This window comes from Dasypus novemcinctus, chromosome 12 (genome assembly GCF_030445035.2).
Source record: "Dasypus novemcinctus isolate mDasNov1 chromosome 12, mDasNov1.1.hap2, whole genome shotgun sequence".
NCBI classification, from domain to species: Eukaryota; Metazoa; Chordata; class Mammalia; order Cingulata; family Dasypodidae; genus Dasypus; species Dasypus novemcinctus.
In genome coordinates, this window is record NC_080684.1 from 112,476,860 (window position 1) to 112,493,053 (window position 16,194).

General features: G+C 58.8%; 2 protein-coding genes across 2 annotated transcripts in view; both read left to right on the forward strand.

Moving 5' to 3' along the window:
* The window catches only part of SHANK3 (SH3 and multiple ankyrin repeat domains 3), a 50,431-nt gene extending 44,042 nt beyond the window's left edge, over nt 1-6,389 (forward strand). The window contains 1 exon segment of the mRNA XM_058309075.1: nt 3,946-6,389. Within this exon segment, the coding sequence (XP_058165058.1) occupies nt 3,946-4,531 (586 nt within the window). The 3' untranslated portion in view covers nt 4,532-6,389.
* Nucleotides 6,390-9,248: 2,859 nt separating this feature from the next.
* On the forward strand, nt 9,249-14,090 carry ACR (acrosin). Its single transcript, XM_004470349.2, is given in 6 exon segments — nt 9,249-9,350; nt 10,234-10,440; nt 10,621-10,904; nt 13,000-13,145; nt 13,471-13,827; nt 13,829-14,090. Coding segments are annotated over 6 exon segments (1,239 nt in total). The 5' UTR covers nt 9,249-9,276; the 3' UTR covers nt 14,000-14,090.
* Nucleotides 14,091-16,194: the final 2,104 nt, after the last annotated feature.

A 16,194-nucleotide genomic window follows, 5' to 3' on the forward strand; every position in this document is an offset into this window, starting at 1 on the left:
CTCCTGCTCTGCATTAGCTGCTGCTGCTTTTGTCTCCCGGCAGCAGGCTCTCAGCAGACACCTGTGTGGTAACGGGGTGCCAAGCATGGCACTGAGAAGTGTCTGTCAATTATCTCATCTTCACGGCCGTTCTGTTAGATGGACAAGGGCATCATCTCCGTTTTCCAGACAGTAAACCTGAGGCTGCCAGGAGATTCATTTCGTCTGAGCAGTAGGAGGTGGGCCTGTCCAGCCTGAGCCCTGTTCTCTGCCCCCTGGGAACTGCGCCTGCGCCATGCACTGGGTCAGCAGTAGCCTGCCCACAGGCACCGCAGGCATGTTCGTTATGTAGCACAGAATCACACACTTTTATTTCAGTCACGTGGAGTACAGAGAGCACACGTAGTCTGAAATCAGCTGCAGTTGAACCGCCTACCCTCACCGTTGACTCGGCTTCCTGCCCTTCTCTTGGCTCTTCCTTTCACACTCCTGTGCTCCCCTTCTTGCCCCAGCTGCCCCCAGGCCCTTTCCATCCAGCCTGACTTCAGGCCTGGCCCCATGGGGCCGACAGTGGCTCGGTGGCCAGAGTCAGGTGCCGGCCGGGGCAGACCAGCCCTCTGGCTGAGACTCTGGAGAAATGCCCAAGCATGGGAAGTTTCCTTCCCAGCACCCATCCTGACGGCAGCAGCCCCAGTGATTTGCCACGGTCACTCTGTATCTCACCCCTGAGCCACGTCCCCTGGAGAGTCACCTGGGAATGTTCTCAATCTCCCTTGGGCCAGCCCCTCCCTTCAGCCAAGCCCCCGGCACAACGCAGATGGGCAAATGCCCTTCCTCCATCCTCCCTGCAGCTGGGTCTGTGCTCTCAGGCCTGCTTTTGGCCACGAGATGCTCTGTGGCCTGAGAGCTACCTGGGCAGGGCAGGCTGCCGCGTGTTGTGAAGTCAAAGCTCAGTAACTTGTGGAAGTGATTGGTCTACTGCAGCTGGGCCAGCTTCGATTTTCCAGTGGAAGCTGGAGGGTGCAGCACCACATTATGCCTTTGGCCTCCAGAAATCCTTTCTCCCTTGCCTTTGGGTCTCCCTGGAGAGGCCCGGCACCTTTGGCTCCAGCAACATTGACCCAGACCGCCCTCTGTGCTCTGCACTCCTCTTCAGTGCTCAGCCTGCCGGACAGTTATGTTGGCCCCACCCTGGCGGTGGGCTCTGCAGATGAATCTGAAGCCTCGGGTGGGCGAGCCCCCAGTGTGCTGGCTTTCACTTGGGGAAATAGCTTTGGCAGCCTGAGGTTAGATGTGCAGCAGGTCCCTGTGCAAGTTCAGACGACTTCTTGTAGTGCGCAGACGATGCCTGTTCTTCATGACGATCGAGAAGAAGGTCTGCTCTCACTCTGCCTCCTTGCACGTCTGCGCGGATCCGGGGCCTGCTCTCATGAAACCTCTGCTGATACTTGTTGGGTGTGGCCTGAGTAGGATCGCGGGGACGCGGGCATGTTCTGTCTCAGTTCCTGCGTGGTTGGGGGCTTTGGAAGACACCAACAAATGGACCCAGAAAAAAGGACCTGGGGACGTTTAGCGTGTAAAGGCTGAGTCCTGAAACAGCACTGGTGGTGAGAAGTCAGAGTTGGCAGGACGAGGACCTTGTGAATCAGAGGTGGATTGGCCACGAAGCTGAAAAGAATCACATTTCTGGACCCCTGTATCAAATTTTGTGCCATAATTATGTGTTAATTTTCTTAATGAGGCCCTCAAGTTGCAAAACCCAGCCTATGCAAAACCCAGCATAGATGGGTCAGAAGATGGAGACAGTGGCCGAGGCTGGAGCTTGGACTGTGCCCAGCCTGTTGGTGCCAGTGGTCCCTCAGAGGCCATCAAGACTGGAGGTTCTTGGGCTCTCTGGTCATCTCTGCTGGTGGAAGAGTGGCTGCCATGGGCCAGGAAAAAGTGCAGACAAAGAAGGGATGAGGGTGGAGGCAGGGGCACCACAATGGGAGAGACAAGCAGATTGGGGCAAGGTCAGCACATGGAAGTGGACAGGTGGAACCTCCCCAGCTGAGGAGCCTTGGAGAAGCAAAACGGGCCGAGGTTCTGGACACTGGCAGCTGGTGGCAGAGGCATGGGGCTGCTGGTGCTGGAGGGGGCGGCAGCCGGACAGCTGAGAATGGTGGTGACTGGCAGTGCCCGGTCCTCGAGAGGGAGGGGAGGGGCAGAGGCCAGGCCACAGGCGCCCCCAGCCTTCCTCAGAGAGCTCATCCAGGTCTCTGCTGTCTGCAGTGTTAGGGGAGAAGGCAGGCGTGTGTCTGGCCCTTCCCCAACTCCCAGCCAGAACCTAGCCCCTTGCTCCCAGCGCCCGCCGGCACCAGCCAGGGTCTCCAGCGAGGCCTTGTCTCCCTGCGTCCAGCATGCTGCCGGAGAGTCTCCTTGGATGTGGCAGCCCCGGGCCCAGGCCTCCCATGCACCAAGGCAGGCCGCTAGGTGGCACCGTGGGGGCACCAAATCGGTGGTCCCGGAGGGTCTCTTCTGGTGGCTGGCACCTGCCCCTGCACCAACCCCGGGTGTTCCTGGAGTCCCTCTCCATCTGGGGGCGCTGTCTGGCTTTCTTGGGGGCCATTGTTCTGGGCCCGAGCAATTGGGACGAGGCTGAGGGGACAGAAAGTAGGGATTGTCTCCTGGAGCCAGGTCTAGTGAGAGAGGCCACAGGCAGGGCTGGCCTTGGACAGGTGGGGGCTGCCCTGGGACCCAGCTAGGGGTGAAGAGGGGAGGAGAGCGCTGCCAGCTGGCCTGACGGGTTCGGGGAAGGGGACTGAGGCTGCAGGGCCTTGTAGGCCGGGCCCACAGTAGAGACGACAGCAGCACTTGTGACCAGCCCCGGGCAGAGCTCCTGGAGCAATGCTGTGGGCAGGCGAGAGGCCAGATCTGACTAGCCCCAGCCGGCAAGCACCGGCCTCCGCGCCACTGCAGCTGGCCCGCGCCGCGTCCCCCCCTTCCCTCCTGGGTGGGCGCCCTGGCTGTCCTGAGGTCAATGGGGGCGTATGCTGCTGTGTGAACTGCCCGCGCTAACACTCTCTCTCATTGCTCTCTTCCTGCCCCATCTGCATGTGGCTGCTCTGTCTAGCTGCGCGGTGGCCCCCGAGCGCCGGCTGTGTAAGTTAGCATGCCCATCCCATGCCTCTCGCCACCCACACGGCTGCGCCTGCCTGCCGGATCTGCTCTGCTTGGCTCTGTGGGGCTGTGGTGTCTCTGACAGCCCCTGGCACAGTGGGGCACAGGGCTGGGGCACGGGGTGGGAGTGGGTTTTCTCTGGAGCAGCCCCCCAGGCAGGCCTCTTTGTGCATCCTGGCTGGAAAACCGCTGTAGGGCTAGGCTATCAGTGAGTGTCTTCGAGCGTGAGCGCGTTTGCCTGTAGCCCGAGGGCGTGTGCTGCTGCCTGCTGGTCCTGGGTGTCCACCCAGCCTGTCGTGCACGACCTGCCGCTCCGGAGGACGGGACTGCTGCCTGGCACCTGCGTGCAGAAGGCCGTTCTGCCCAGTGCTGCCTTTGCCCCCACTCAGCCATCCCTCCCCCCAGCCGCAGAGCTGGTGTGGGGAGTGGAAAGGGGGCTGCCTGGGTCTCACTGCCTAGGGCCTTGGTGGACCCGGCTGTTGGGGTGCAGCAGCCAGGCTCTTTCCTTCCTTCCTGGAGGCGCTGGAGTGTGGGAAACTGCACCATTCTATTCTTCCCTTATGTTCAGTCTAGGTGTCCCCCCACCCCCAGCAAGGCACTCGCTCCGACATACCCCCCCACTGCTGGGGGGGGGGGTGCAAGCAAAAGGGCCAGGGTGAAACCACAGACCCCACCCTTCTTTCTTCCTCTGAACCCCAGGGCCCCAGTCTGTCCCAGCGCCCTGCGTCCTGCCCCGCCCCGGCTCTCCGTCCACCCCCACCTCGCCTCGCGCCCCTCACTTGGCCCTGACCCCCTCTCCCTCCGCAGGCTCTTCAGCAGCCTCGGTGAGCTGAGCTCCATTTCAGCGCAGCGCAGCCCCGGGGGTCCTGGCGGCGGGGCCTCCTACCCGGTGCGGCCCGGCGGCCGCTACCCCGTGGCGCGGCGCGCCCCGAGCCCGGTGAAGCCCGCGTCGCTGGAGCGGGTGGAGGGGCTGGGGGCGGGCGCGGGGGGCGCGGGGCGGCCCTTCGGCCTCACGCCCCCCACCATCCTCAAGTCGTCCAGCCTCTCCATCCCGCACGAGCCCAAGGAGGTGCGCTTCGTGGTGCGCAGCGTGAGCGCGCGCAGCCGCTCTCCCTCGCCGTCGCCTCTGCCCTCGCCCGCCCCCGGCCCCGGCGCCCCTGGCCCGCGCCGGCCCTTCCAGCAGAAGCCGCTGCAGCTCTGGAGCAAATTCGACGTGGGCGACTGGTTGGAGAGCATCCACCTGGGCGAGCACCGCGACCGCTTCGAGGACCACGAGATCGAGGGCGCACACCTTCCGGCGCTCACCAAGGATGACTTCGTGGAGCTGGGCGTCACGCGCGTGGGCCACCGCATGAACATCGAGCGCGCGCTCAGGCAGCTTGACGGCAGCTGACGCACCCCGCCCTCGGCCGCGCCCTGCCGGCAGGGCCCCCACGCCCTGGGCCGCGGGCTCGGCCCGCCCCCCACGACGGCGTCCGGGCCAGGAATGTTGCATGAATCGTCCCGTTCGCTGTTGCTCCCAGACTTGCCCTGTACATTGCTTAGTGCGCCCCCGGCCGCCGAGCCCCCCGCAGCACACCGTCAGGAAGGGCGTGGTCCAGGGAGGCCGGGGCGGGAGGGGGGCCGGGGTCGGGGCCGGGGGTGGGGGTGCGCTGGCCTGACCCCTCCCGCACATCCCCGGGGGGTCACTCTCCCAGAGGGGGGTGCCTAGTTCAGCATGCGAGGTCAGGACGCTCCTTGGTGACTGGGGGGAGGGGGGAGACGTTGGGGTTCTCGGTTGGGGGCCAAGGACCCCCCCTGTTTTGCATATTTTAATCCACTCTATTTGGAACGAGAAAAGGAACAAATATCTCTGTCTGTACTCCCTCCCGACCCTCCCCGCAGGCCCCTCCTCCGCCTCCCGGTCCCAAGTCTTCCATCTCCGGCTGGGTCCCGCCATGAGCCGGGCCCCTCACTGCCACCGCGACCCCCGCATGGGGCGGGGGGATGCTCCAGCTGGTCTGGGGTTGGCCAGGGTCCTCGAGACCCGCTGTGGGGCCCGGGCTCGGCCCCTCCTCCTCGCTGAGCTGTGCTGTGCCCCACCGACCCTTCAGGTGCTGCGCGGGGGAGGGGCGGCAGGCAGCTGGGCCCTGCTGGACACGCAGCAGGGTCGGCTGGCCTGGGAGACCCTCGCCCGGGCGGAGCGCCGCAGGTCCTGGCGCTCCGCCCCCAGCCATCTCCCTCACAGGGTCTCTTCCCCGAGGTGGGGTCCCGCCTCCGTCCCCACGTTCCTGGGCAACGGCAGCAGAGCAGCCTCCCTGCCTCCGACCTCAGAGTGCCCTGCTCTGCCGTGCGGGTGCGCGTGTGCGTGTGAAACTGAGCGCGGCCGAGTGCGTGGGGCCCTAGCGCGCGCGCCTCCGGGGGCGCGCGCGGGGTGCGTGCCTGTGAAAGAGTCCCCTGTCTCTTCCAAAGAAAGGTGAGGCCTCCCGCAGCCTGGATCCTGCCGTTTCCCAGCCCGCGCCCGCAGGGACCTCGCCGGTCCTGAGCTGGGCTCTGCTGCCTGGGGGCGATCCCCAAGGGCCCCGGGAGGCAGCTGCCCCTCGGGTTTCGGGGTAGCGGGATCGTAGGAGGACCCCTAGACTAGGCCGCCGCAGGCTCTGGGGCAGGCGAGGACCCCTGAGGGCGCCCCAGCCCCCCTTACTGTGACTCCTCACACTCAGCGATGACCTGTGGGGCCAGGGGGCCTGGGACCTGTTTTTAAACCTAGGGTTTGGAGTCTGGATTAAGCTCCATCCACGTCACTCACCAGTTTCTGTTTGTATTTCTAGCTTTTTTTAATAAAATAATAAAAAAAAAAGAAAACAGAAGTTTTCACAGCCCTGGGGGCCTGGCACGCCGGTCTGTGCTGGGTCTCTCCAGCCCCCGCCCGCCCGCCCTCTCCTGGCACATGGACTCACCCTGTAGCCCTGTCAGAATAGACCAGGTCGCACACCCACGGCAGTCGCTGTACAGACTGCCACATGCACACTCACTCACGCTCACCTGTGGGCTTTGGTTCCGTTCACTTTGGGTTTTTAACTTTACAGGGTCAGTTCTGCTGCACCCCTCCTTTTGTATGGAGTTCCATCTGGGGGTCTCACCCCTGCGCCAGCCCTGAGGCCTCCTGACCCTGACGTTGTGATACACCCCACAGAGATCTATGTTTCTTATATTATTATTATTGATAATAATTATTATAATATTATTATGTAATAAATTTATAAGAAATGAAACCACTTCTCAGTCTGCTTGAGGGGCCATCGGGTGCAGCACCCACTCTCTGCCTCTGCCGCCGTCCATCGGACCCTCACCTGCTCGCCTGAAAATCTCCACCCTTGGTATAAGTGTCCAGCCACACCAGCCGGTAGCTCTCAGATCCCTTCCCAGAGCCACATGCCTGGCTTCTCCCAGAGTCCGCTGGGCTGCAGCACCCCGCCCATCACGTTACGGGGTGACACCTCCTAAACGTGAAATCCGGCTGCCCCCATGACCCCTGTCCTCCTTGTCTTCTTCACCCACCTGTTCGGCAGTGCCTGCCGCTGTCTGAAGCTGCCCCACATGTCTCCCATCTGACCCCTGCTGGCGCACCGCACGCCAGGCCAGCTGCTTCTCCCGGGAACATTTGTCATGGCTTCTGCCTCCATTTCTCCCTTCTGCGCCCTGACACAGGTGCTCTTGCTGCCCACGTTGACGGAGCGCTGCCTTTGAACAGAGCGTCCCCGAGGCTTCCTGTAGGCTGATCTGGCCCGGGCACTGTGGGCTCCCTGTGGCACTTCACCTCCCCCTGCCACGCTCCGCCCCGCCTTCACCTCACAGTGCATTTCCTGGATCGTCTCTGCTCAAGCCTGTTTTCCTGTCCTTCACTTGGCCAAACTTTCAAATAGTTGCAAAGGTTGTGATTTCCAGAAAATTCTACATATTAACATTCAAAATAAACTGTTATATCATTCTTTTAAACAATTCTCATGGCTCTAAAATATCATAGCAACTTTATTTCCCTTAAAATCCTTAAAAACACCTGGACAATCTTTTAACAGTCAATCCCTTCTTGAACTCTTATTTCCATTTATTGAACTGTTTTCCAAAGCCTGTTTTGGTTGCTTTATCAGGCACAGCTGATACTCAGTTAAAATAAGTGAGGCCTCTAATGCTCAGGTTGGCATTAGAAAAAGAAGGGGACTTGAATGCTAGCATAGAGGATGAGTCCTGATACTACAGCCTGGAGACAGGAGCTGCTGATGTTCAGAAAATGCACCTGAGAGTTTCCAAAACTGGTGTAGGGGAGATGTATCCCCTGTACACTTGCGTGGAGGAGGGGAGACCTGTTATTCAGGAGTGGCAGAGGAGACCTCCTGACACACAGGTAGCAATTGAGACCTGCTTACATTTACCAAGAGAAATAAATCTTCTTGCATGTCGGATAGGGAAGTAGTGTGTTTTGGCACTTAGGTAAGGGAGTCAAGTCATCCTGCCTCTCAGGCTGGGGAGATAAGGCCTTATCACTCTCTGGAAAACAAAAGATGAGACATCCTGGCCGTAGCAGACAAGGCGAGAGTAGACATTGGGGTACTCAAGCAGATATGTGAGCAGAGGACTCTGGACACTCCTTTAGAGGAAATGAAATGTCCTGGCCATCAGGTGGAAGAACTGGAAACCCATGGCCTTGTGACACTTAGACAATTGTATGAGATGTGTGCAAGCTCCAGTCACGGTGGTCGCTTAGAGGAGATGGAACCTCCAGAGAGCCAGTGGAAGAGGTGAGGCCTGGTCATAGCGTGAGGTCCCCTGGTACGTGGGCAGAGAAGAAACATCATGACCAACTTGCTCTCAAATAGGAAACGGGATCTTTCATGAGCCTCAGATAGGGGACAACCAGGAGGGAGAGAGAAAGCCTTCGACAGGGAGTTGAGACGACACAATCTTGGCACTACGATAAAGGAGCTGAAAAGTCTGGGCACTTGGAATGGAGCTACTGAGATGTGGGGAGATTCCTGGCACTCAGGCAGGAGAAATGACACTGCAGTAGGGCAGGTGATGTCTCACTGCACTCACCTGGGTGACATCCAGACTTTGACCCTGAGGATTTGGGACCGCTTCTCAGATAGAGAAGACGTAACAAAATGACACACAGTTGTGGAGGTGAGGGGAAAAGAGCCCTCATATTAAGGGACAGGAGATGCCATCTGCCTGGAGGCCAGTTAAGGTAGAGGGGACCACTGAACAGTTCACTGAGGGGTGTGGCTTCCTAAAAGGGGAGATAAAGTATGGCATTCAGTTAGAGAAGATGCTCAGATAGAGGAATTAAGATAATCTGAAATTTTAGCACTCAGAAAGGGGGGATAATATAGCCCGCCGCTCGTATGGGTGAGATATGGGATGGTTGAGACCCAGAAGGAGGGGAAGGAGCTGCTGACACTCCTGCAGGTGACACCTTTTAACACCCGGTATGTGGAGTGAGAATCTGGACCCGCAGATGAGATGCTGTCTCCTGAAGCTCAGAGAAAGGAAATACTAATTCATGATAGTCAACCAGCTAAGATGATGTCTTCTAATGTGACGCTCAAGTATAGGAAATAAAACCTTGTGGCACTGAGGTTCTAGAGGAATAAGAGATTTTGTGAGACTCAGCAATGGACAGGAAGGTAGGCTTTGTAGATACAACTTAAGGAAATTAAAAATGGGCCTTGGAAAGTGTGTTGATAACATACACAGAAAAGGGAAATGATTTGCCCCACAAAATACTAAGGGCCTATCAACTTGTTGAGCTTGACTCTCACCACTGACTCATCCTGGAGGGGTTGAGCTGCTTCTCCAAGAACAGGGAGCATGGCTGCAGCTCACATGAGGGGCAGACCCCAAACCTGCTCAAAGCCAGAGACTTGGATGATGTGGGACCTTGGAAGAATTTACTGGGAATGAAGACCTTTTCCCTGGAATAGAAGAAGGTGGGGAGTCTGAAAGAAGCCAGGAGGTCACTTGCACATGAACCAGTTAAGCCAAGGAGTTCCTGCCTGGACTTATGACTGGGTGGGGGTGGGAGGAAGCCTTGCCGATTGGCTGGGAGGCCGCAGAGCTTTGTGAGGTCACGAGGCTTCCAGGCCAGGTTGGGGCAGCAGTAGGATGGAGATGCGGCCAACTGTCGTTCTACTGGTCTTGGCAGTGTCTGTGGCCGCCAAAGATAACGACACGTGTGAGTAAGTGTCCAGGGCATCTCAGTGTGGAGAAAGGTGCCTTCTGACCAGCATGCCCCACCCAGACTATCTCCGCCCAGGGGTGAGGAGAAGGAGGCAGAGCTGTCCCTTTCCCTGGACCCTACAACCCTGTGAGCCACACCCCCAGCCCAGGCCCTCCCTGCTCCTAACTCTGACTGTCCAGTGACCCAGGTCCCCTAGTCACTCCAGTGACTGTTTCTACTGCTTCTCAGACTTCAAGACCTGACTCTCAGGAGCACTTGTTCCCCCACCAATACCTGAGTCCTTCCAACCTGTGGTTAAACCCAAATACCCAGGTGTCCTCATGCCACCCTCTAGGGCCTGCACCCCACCTGTGGACTCCCATGGCCTCCACGGTGCCCGGCAATGCCAATAACTCCCCAGTGTCTGTGGCCTCCCACCAGCAACACAGTTCCCAGACTTTCACCCCTAGACAGCCCTGCTCCTAGTGCCCCGAGCAGCCCCAGGGGACCCTACCTACCTATAGCTGCTCCACCCCCAACCCTGCAGCTCCAAGATCTCCTTAGTCCCCAGCTCTTCCCAAGACTTCCCCCACAAGAGTGTCTCTCAAGATCCAAGGCCATGACACCCCTCCACCCACAGACCCTCCATCCCACACCTCCAGGGCCCCCACAGCCTGTCCTCTTTCTACCCCACCCCAAAACTATTCCCTGGAGCCTGCTGCCTCTTCACAGCCCCCACAGCTCTGCCTTGGCTCCTCACCTCGCCAGAACCCCCCATTCCTCCAGCTGTCAGAGGACTTCCCAGTCTACCCACCCAGATCCGTGCCCCCCATTGTAGGGAAAACAGGATGGATTGTGTCTATTTTCTGGGGTTCAAATGGTTGACTGTGGTCTCTCCTCAGTGGCCCCTGTGGATTACGGTACAGGCAGAACCCACAAGGGTCTGTCCGCATCATCGGAGGGCAAGCTTCGCCACCTGGGGCCTGGCCATGGATGGTCAGCATCCAGTTTTTCACGTACCCCAATAACCGGAGGTACCACACGTGCGGGGGCACCTTGTTGAACTCCCACTGGGTGCTTTCCGCCGCCCACTGCTTCAAGAACAAAAAGTACGTATGCGTGGGGCATGCAGGGAGGTCTTTGGAAAGGCTCTTTTCCTGGGGGGGTCATCCCCAGGGACCGCCAGCTGGGACCCCTGAGAGCCAAGTGGAGGTCAGACTCTCCCAGAGCAGGGGCTCCTGCCCGGCCCGCCCGTGAGTGGGTGTGACCTGGCCTCCCCGTGCCTGCAGCAAAGTGAACCAGTGGCGGCTGATTTTCGGGGCAAGGGAAGTGTTGTTTGGGAGCAATGCACCTGTGAAGCCGCCTGCGCAGGAGAGGTTCGTGGAGAAGATCATCATCCATGAGAAGTACGGCTCCAGGCAAGAGATGAACGACATTGCACTTGTGAAAATGACCCCTCCCGTTTCGTGTGGGAGCTTCATCGGACAGGCCTGCCTGCCCCACTTTAAGGCGGGCCCCCCTTCAATTCCCCAGACCTGCTGGGTGGCAGGCTGGGGATTCTTAAAAGAGAAAGGTGAGTGTGGGAGGGGGATCTGGGGGTCTCGCAGGGGTCGTGCGCTGAGGCTGCACTAAGCTGGCACTGAGCTGGCCCCTTGCAGAGAACCTGGGCTCAGAGGGGGCATGCCCCTGTCCCAGGCCACTTGGCCATGGCTGGTCTGGTGGCCCAGGGAGGCCCAGGTAGATTCTTGGCACTTTCCAGAATGGGGTCAAGGTCGTGTATGTGTCCAGGGCCTGGAGCCCCAGTGCCGATTGCCCGTTCCTCATCCCAGAAGCAGCAGGCCACCCTGTAGGCGCAGCGAGGGGCAGCGGGCAGGTCCTGGCTTGGTGTCTGCTCCTGCTTGGCCGGCCCAGCTCTCCACAGTGGCCCAGCGTCAACGTTTGCCGTCACGCGAGGGACGTGGCATTACCTTAGCTCTCAGCCTCTTTTTTTCTCTCATGGTGGGAAAGAGATTTCCTTGCTCATAGCAATTCAGCCTGTTTTGGGGGTGGGGCCCCTCATTTCTGGATTCCGCCCTTCTCCAGAGGTGTTCTGAGTTTCACGCAGGTCTGTTGTCTTTCCTATCCGCCAGGGAGGGGTGTGCCGTGGGGTCTGGGCCTGCTATGGCTCCACCACGCCCTGGACAGGCGTTCTTCCGGGCCCTCTACCCCTCACCCTCGGCCTCTCCTGCTTGCCTGCCCTCCTGACCACGTGCCCAGGTCTCAGGGTCCTTCCATGCCCCTGCTGACCCTGGGGTCCCCGCCTTCACTCCCCTGCTGTCCAGGAGAGCTGTAGCTCCCAGGCTACATCTCAGCCCCCTTCTGCTCTGGCGTCCCCTAAGCATAAAGGGGTTTTTATCATTCCTTTGCGAGCACATCCCCCACCTCTGAGGCCAAGTCTCAGAGAAGCCCCCTGCCTCGCCGCTCCCCTGGCTCCTTCAGACTTTCCTTTTCCTACCTTTCTTTGAACTCAACTGCTCTGGGGCTGGAGGAATCCCCTGAGATTGTCCTCCTTTCCCATCAAATGTTGTCTTCTAATGCCAAGCTGTTGGGATTAACAAAAACGTTTTCTGGTTTGGAACACCTGGCTCTTAACAATGAAACCCACGGCTTTCAAAACTGGGTGCTCTGCTTTAAGCTTAAAAAGCCCCTGAAGGGAGCAGGTGAAGCTCAAGTGGTTGAGCACCTGTTTCACATGTCCGAGGTCCTGAGTTCAATCCCTGGTACTGCCTAAAAGAAAAAAACAAGAGCCACCTAAATGGCTAAGGAGACAGGCTTGTCTTCACTGGCCTTGCAGTGCTGGCCCTACCCCGAGGCAAGGGAACTGCTGCTTGGATGGTAAAGGAGGAGGCTAAAGGGTTGAAAGAGCAGAGTCAAGCCTGCCACCCTGTGTGCAGCCTGTTTGCCAGGTGCCTGCTGGTGCCTGGACTCCTGCTGCCCTGGTCCTTGGGCTCTGTCTAAGCCAAGTGCAACTTGACTGCATGAGCTGCGGTGCGTGGGCCTTCCTACCAGACGTCGGGCCGAGCTGTCTGGAGCGGCAAAGGACGCTCCGCCCGGGATGCATGACTGTTTCGGTCCCTATGCACCAACAGGCCTGGGGAGGGACTCACGAGCTCAGCTCCAGCAGTAACTTTGCCTCCAAAAATCATCCGCACAACTGAGCAGGAGTGTGCTGCCAGAGACTAAAGCAAGGAGGTAGAGCCAGACTGGTTGGGCGACAGGGTGGGCAGTACTGGGTTCGAATCCCAAGTCGTAGAACATCCTTAATGTGACTTTGGGCAGGTGGTGCTTCAGTGCCCTGATCTAAAAGGAGAACAAAAGCCTCCTGGGTGTTGTAGGTTTCAGTGAGCTGTGCCCGTGTGCTCGGCCCTCGCCCTGTCCTCCACGACCCCTCTTCCCACCCCATCTTCTGAGAACTTCATCGCCTGATTCCCTCAGCTCTTGTCTGCTCTTCCGTTGGGTGTTTTCTTCCTTTCAGGAGACGCCGGGGGCTTTGACTTTCATGGCGACTGAGTACAAGATGCCATGGCTTAGGGCTAAGCAGAGCCTTGCAGGGGTGGATGGGTGCGGTGTAGGGGAGGAGGGAGAGTGCGCCTGCAGGGGTCCCTGACCACCACGACGCCTGGCTTCAGCCCCCAGACCGTCGCCGGTGCTGCAGGAGGCCCGCGTGGCCCTCATCGGCCTCGATTTGTGTAACTCCACGGAATGGTACAACGGACGCATCCACTCCACCAATGTGTGTGCAGGGTACCCCGAAGGCCAGATTGACACCTGCCAGGTGACTGTCCTCCGGGTGCCCGGCCCTCGGGATCGTGCTCCTCTGGACCTCCCCGGGCCAGGGTCCCGGGGCCTGCGTGTGCCCCTCTAGGGAGCCCTGCTCCAGCCCACACGTGGCCGTGCGCAGCCCCCGCGGGCGACCCTGGGGGTCCAGGCCCTCAGCCCAGCTGAGGCTGCAGGCACTGCCCCCAGCGCGGCCGCAACCACCGGTGCTTGCGGCTGCAGGAAACGGGGTGGCTGCGGACCTTGTCTTCCCCAGCCTTGGATCCTTCGGGGCGGGGGGGGCAGTGACCCAGGCCGAGAGTCACCCGTGTCCTTCTGGGCAGGGGGACAGCGGCGGGCCCCTCATGTGCAAAGACGGCGTGGAGAACGTCTATACGGTGGTCGGGATCACGAGCTGGGGGGTGGGCTGTGCCCGTGCCAAGCGCCCTGGAGTCTACACGTCCATCTGGCACTACCTGGACTGGATTGCTTCCAAGATCGGCTCCAGCGCCTTGCGCCTCGCGCAGCCGGCCACCACGCCCACCACCACCACGCGGCCCACCCCTGCCCGGCCGCCCCACGCCCGGCTGCCCTCTGCCCACCCCCCGTGGTTTTTCCAACACCCTCCTCGACCTCCTCCCCAGCCCCGACCTCCCCCTCCCCCGCCTCCTCTGCCGCCCCCGCCCCCGCCTCCGCCCCCGCCCCCCGCCCCCACCCCCACCTCTACCTCCCACCCAAACTGCCCGAGCGATCCCTTTTCCCACGCGCCTGCGGCTCCTCATTGCTGCCTTGAAGAAGAAGAACCATTTTGATTTCAAGAGCTCTAATGGCCAGGCGGCCGCAGACCGCCCTGAAATGTATGCCTCGTCCTGACCTGCCCCCCTGCCCCCCAGGCCCAGCCAGTTTTTCACTCTGAGAAAAGAAAGATGAAATAAATAAATATAGATATATACATATACACATATATATACGCACATGCAGAGCCTGCTTTCGGGACCTCTTCCCATCTCTCCAACCCAAGACAACTCCCCCGCCCCCCAAGCAAGTCAACCCTTCTTCACCTTCCAACAAGTTGGAATTGCTTGTATATCAGAGTCCATTGTGACTTTTTTAAACCTTGATTTTTAACACTGGAAGAAGGTGACCTGGGAATGTGGGCCTGATGTGATCTTTATTTCACACTGGCGTGCCAAAGTAGGTGGCAGTGAACCCTGGGAGCAGCTTCCTGTGGGGTCAGCCTGTGGGAAAAGGTGAGGGTCTAAGTCTTCCCCTGGGAGCCCACATTCTCCTGGTGTGAAGGAAGTGTGTGGAGAGGACTCCTTCAGTCTGCATGGAAGCCTGGGCTCCCCAAAACAAAAGGCAGGTTACAGGGCAGCCAAAGCAAGTACCCACCCCAAAACTGAGTCTTGTTTGTTGCTCCTTGGTGACAGATTGGGCGTTGCCTTTTCAAGTGCACTACTGGCCTTTGGTTAAATACTGTTGGTTCTGGGTTCCAGCAAATGAGAAAATGTTATTTGCTAGTGCTTTCAGGAATTGCAATAGGGGATGCTTTTCGGATGCTCCGAAGTGGGCTTAGAATGACATCCTTGCCATTTAGGGACACTTAAGATCTTCCATTGCAAGGAACAGAGGCCAATTTGAGCCATTTAAAAGATGTCACCCAGGACCCCCAGGAAGGGTCAGAAGCAGACGCTTGGCGTGGCGAGGGGCTGGGTGGCCTCGGCCCTCATGCGAGTGCTTGCAGAGTGGCTGCCTCACACTTCACTGGGTCGCAGAAGCTGTCCCATGCCTCCCCAGGCTGGGGCCACCTAAATGGGAGCAGTGCACATCCATTTGCAAGTTCCTAGGAAAGAAATCCTGGGTTCATGCCCGATACCCAGCTGGTCAGGCAGCAGGAGCAACTGGCTGCTGGATGGAGCCCCTGGGGTTAAAGAATGGCAGTTGCTGCAACCAGCCCCCACTATAGCACCTGTCGTGCCAGGTGATCCTATGCTTTGGTTACAGAGCACGACAGCAGGGAAGATGCTGGGCGAGGGGCCTCCTGCACGAGCTGGAAAGTGGCTGGACAAAGCAGCTCTGAGTCTTCAGTCTCAAGGCTCCTCAGTCTGACTGGGTTCAAACAAATCCTCCCTTGGGCAAGACGCTTTGCCCTGGGTATGGGTGAAATAAGAGGTGTGGGGCACATTGTAAATGCTTATAAATGTGGCTGCCCTTTAAGAGCCAGCTGGTGGTAAGAGCCTCACCTGCAAGGTGCACTTTGGTGCCCACTGTTTGTCCACTGAGGACCCCTGAAATGCTCTGGCCACCTAAGAGGGCTTGCAGATTGGTCCGGGATGCTCGTAACTTAGTAATACTTGATTCAATTTTTTTAAAAAAAAATTCTATCTTCGTTGTCTAAGAGTCAACATCACTAAACTTGGAACTGGCCTGATGATTCATTTTGTTGGCTTTTGTCTCTCTCGCTCCTTCCTAAAGCCCCAAGTTCTTAATCTCCCTCCTGGGGATATATTCTTTGTCACCTGTAAAGGGTGAGCAAACAAAACACAATGCCCTGGTTCCAGAGTAAGACAGATACCAGCTGGCAGGCCGCATGGTCCAAAGAGCAGAAACAGCTAAGGTCCGAGCCAGAGCCAGGTGGGCTTGCAGGTAGGGCTGGGGTCAGGAGCAGGGGTGAGGGTGGAGGGATTGGGCAAGTGATGAGGTGGGCACACACCCAGCTGTTTCCTTCCACCCTTTGGCCCTGCTTTTGTGAATCCACTCCCCTGATGCTCCCTGTCTGTCAGCGAGCTCGAGCCCTGTCCTCCCCTCAGAAGGCCATGCCACCTTCCTCCGGGCCTGTCCTCTGCAGCTGACACTGGGGTCTCCTTCCTGGAGAGGCAGGGCCCACACCCACGAAACTCGGATGGGAGGCCACCCAGGGGGCGAGCACAGAGACCTGAGGGATGGTTTCTTGTGAACCTTCTGGAAACTTTCCATGCATATGTCTATGTTTATATACAATGTAATTTCTTTGTTTTCCCACCTTTTATACTGTTCCATGACTTCCTTTTTCATTCCACAAATATGGA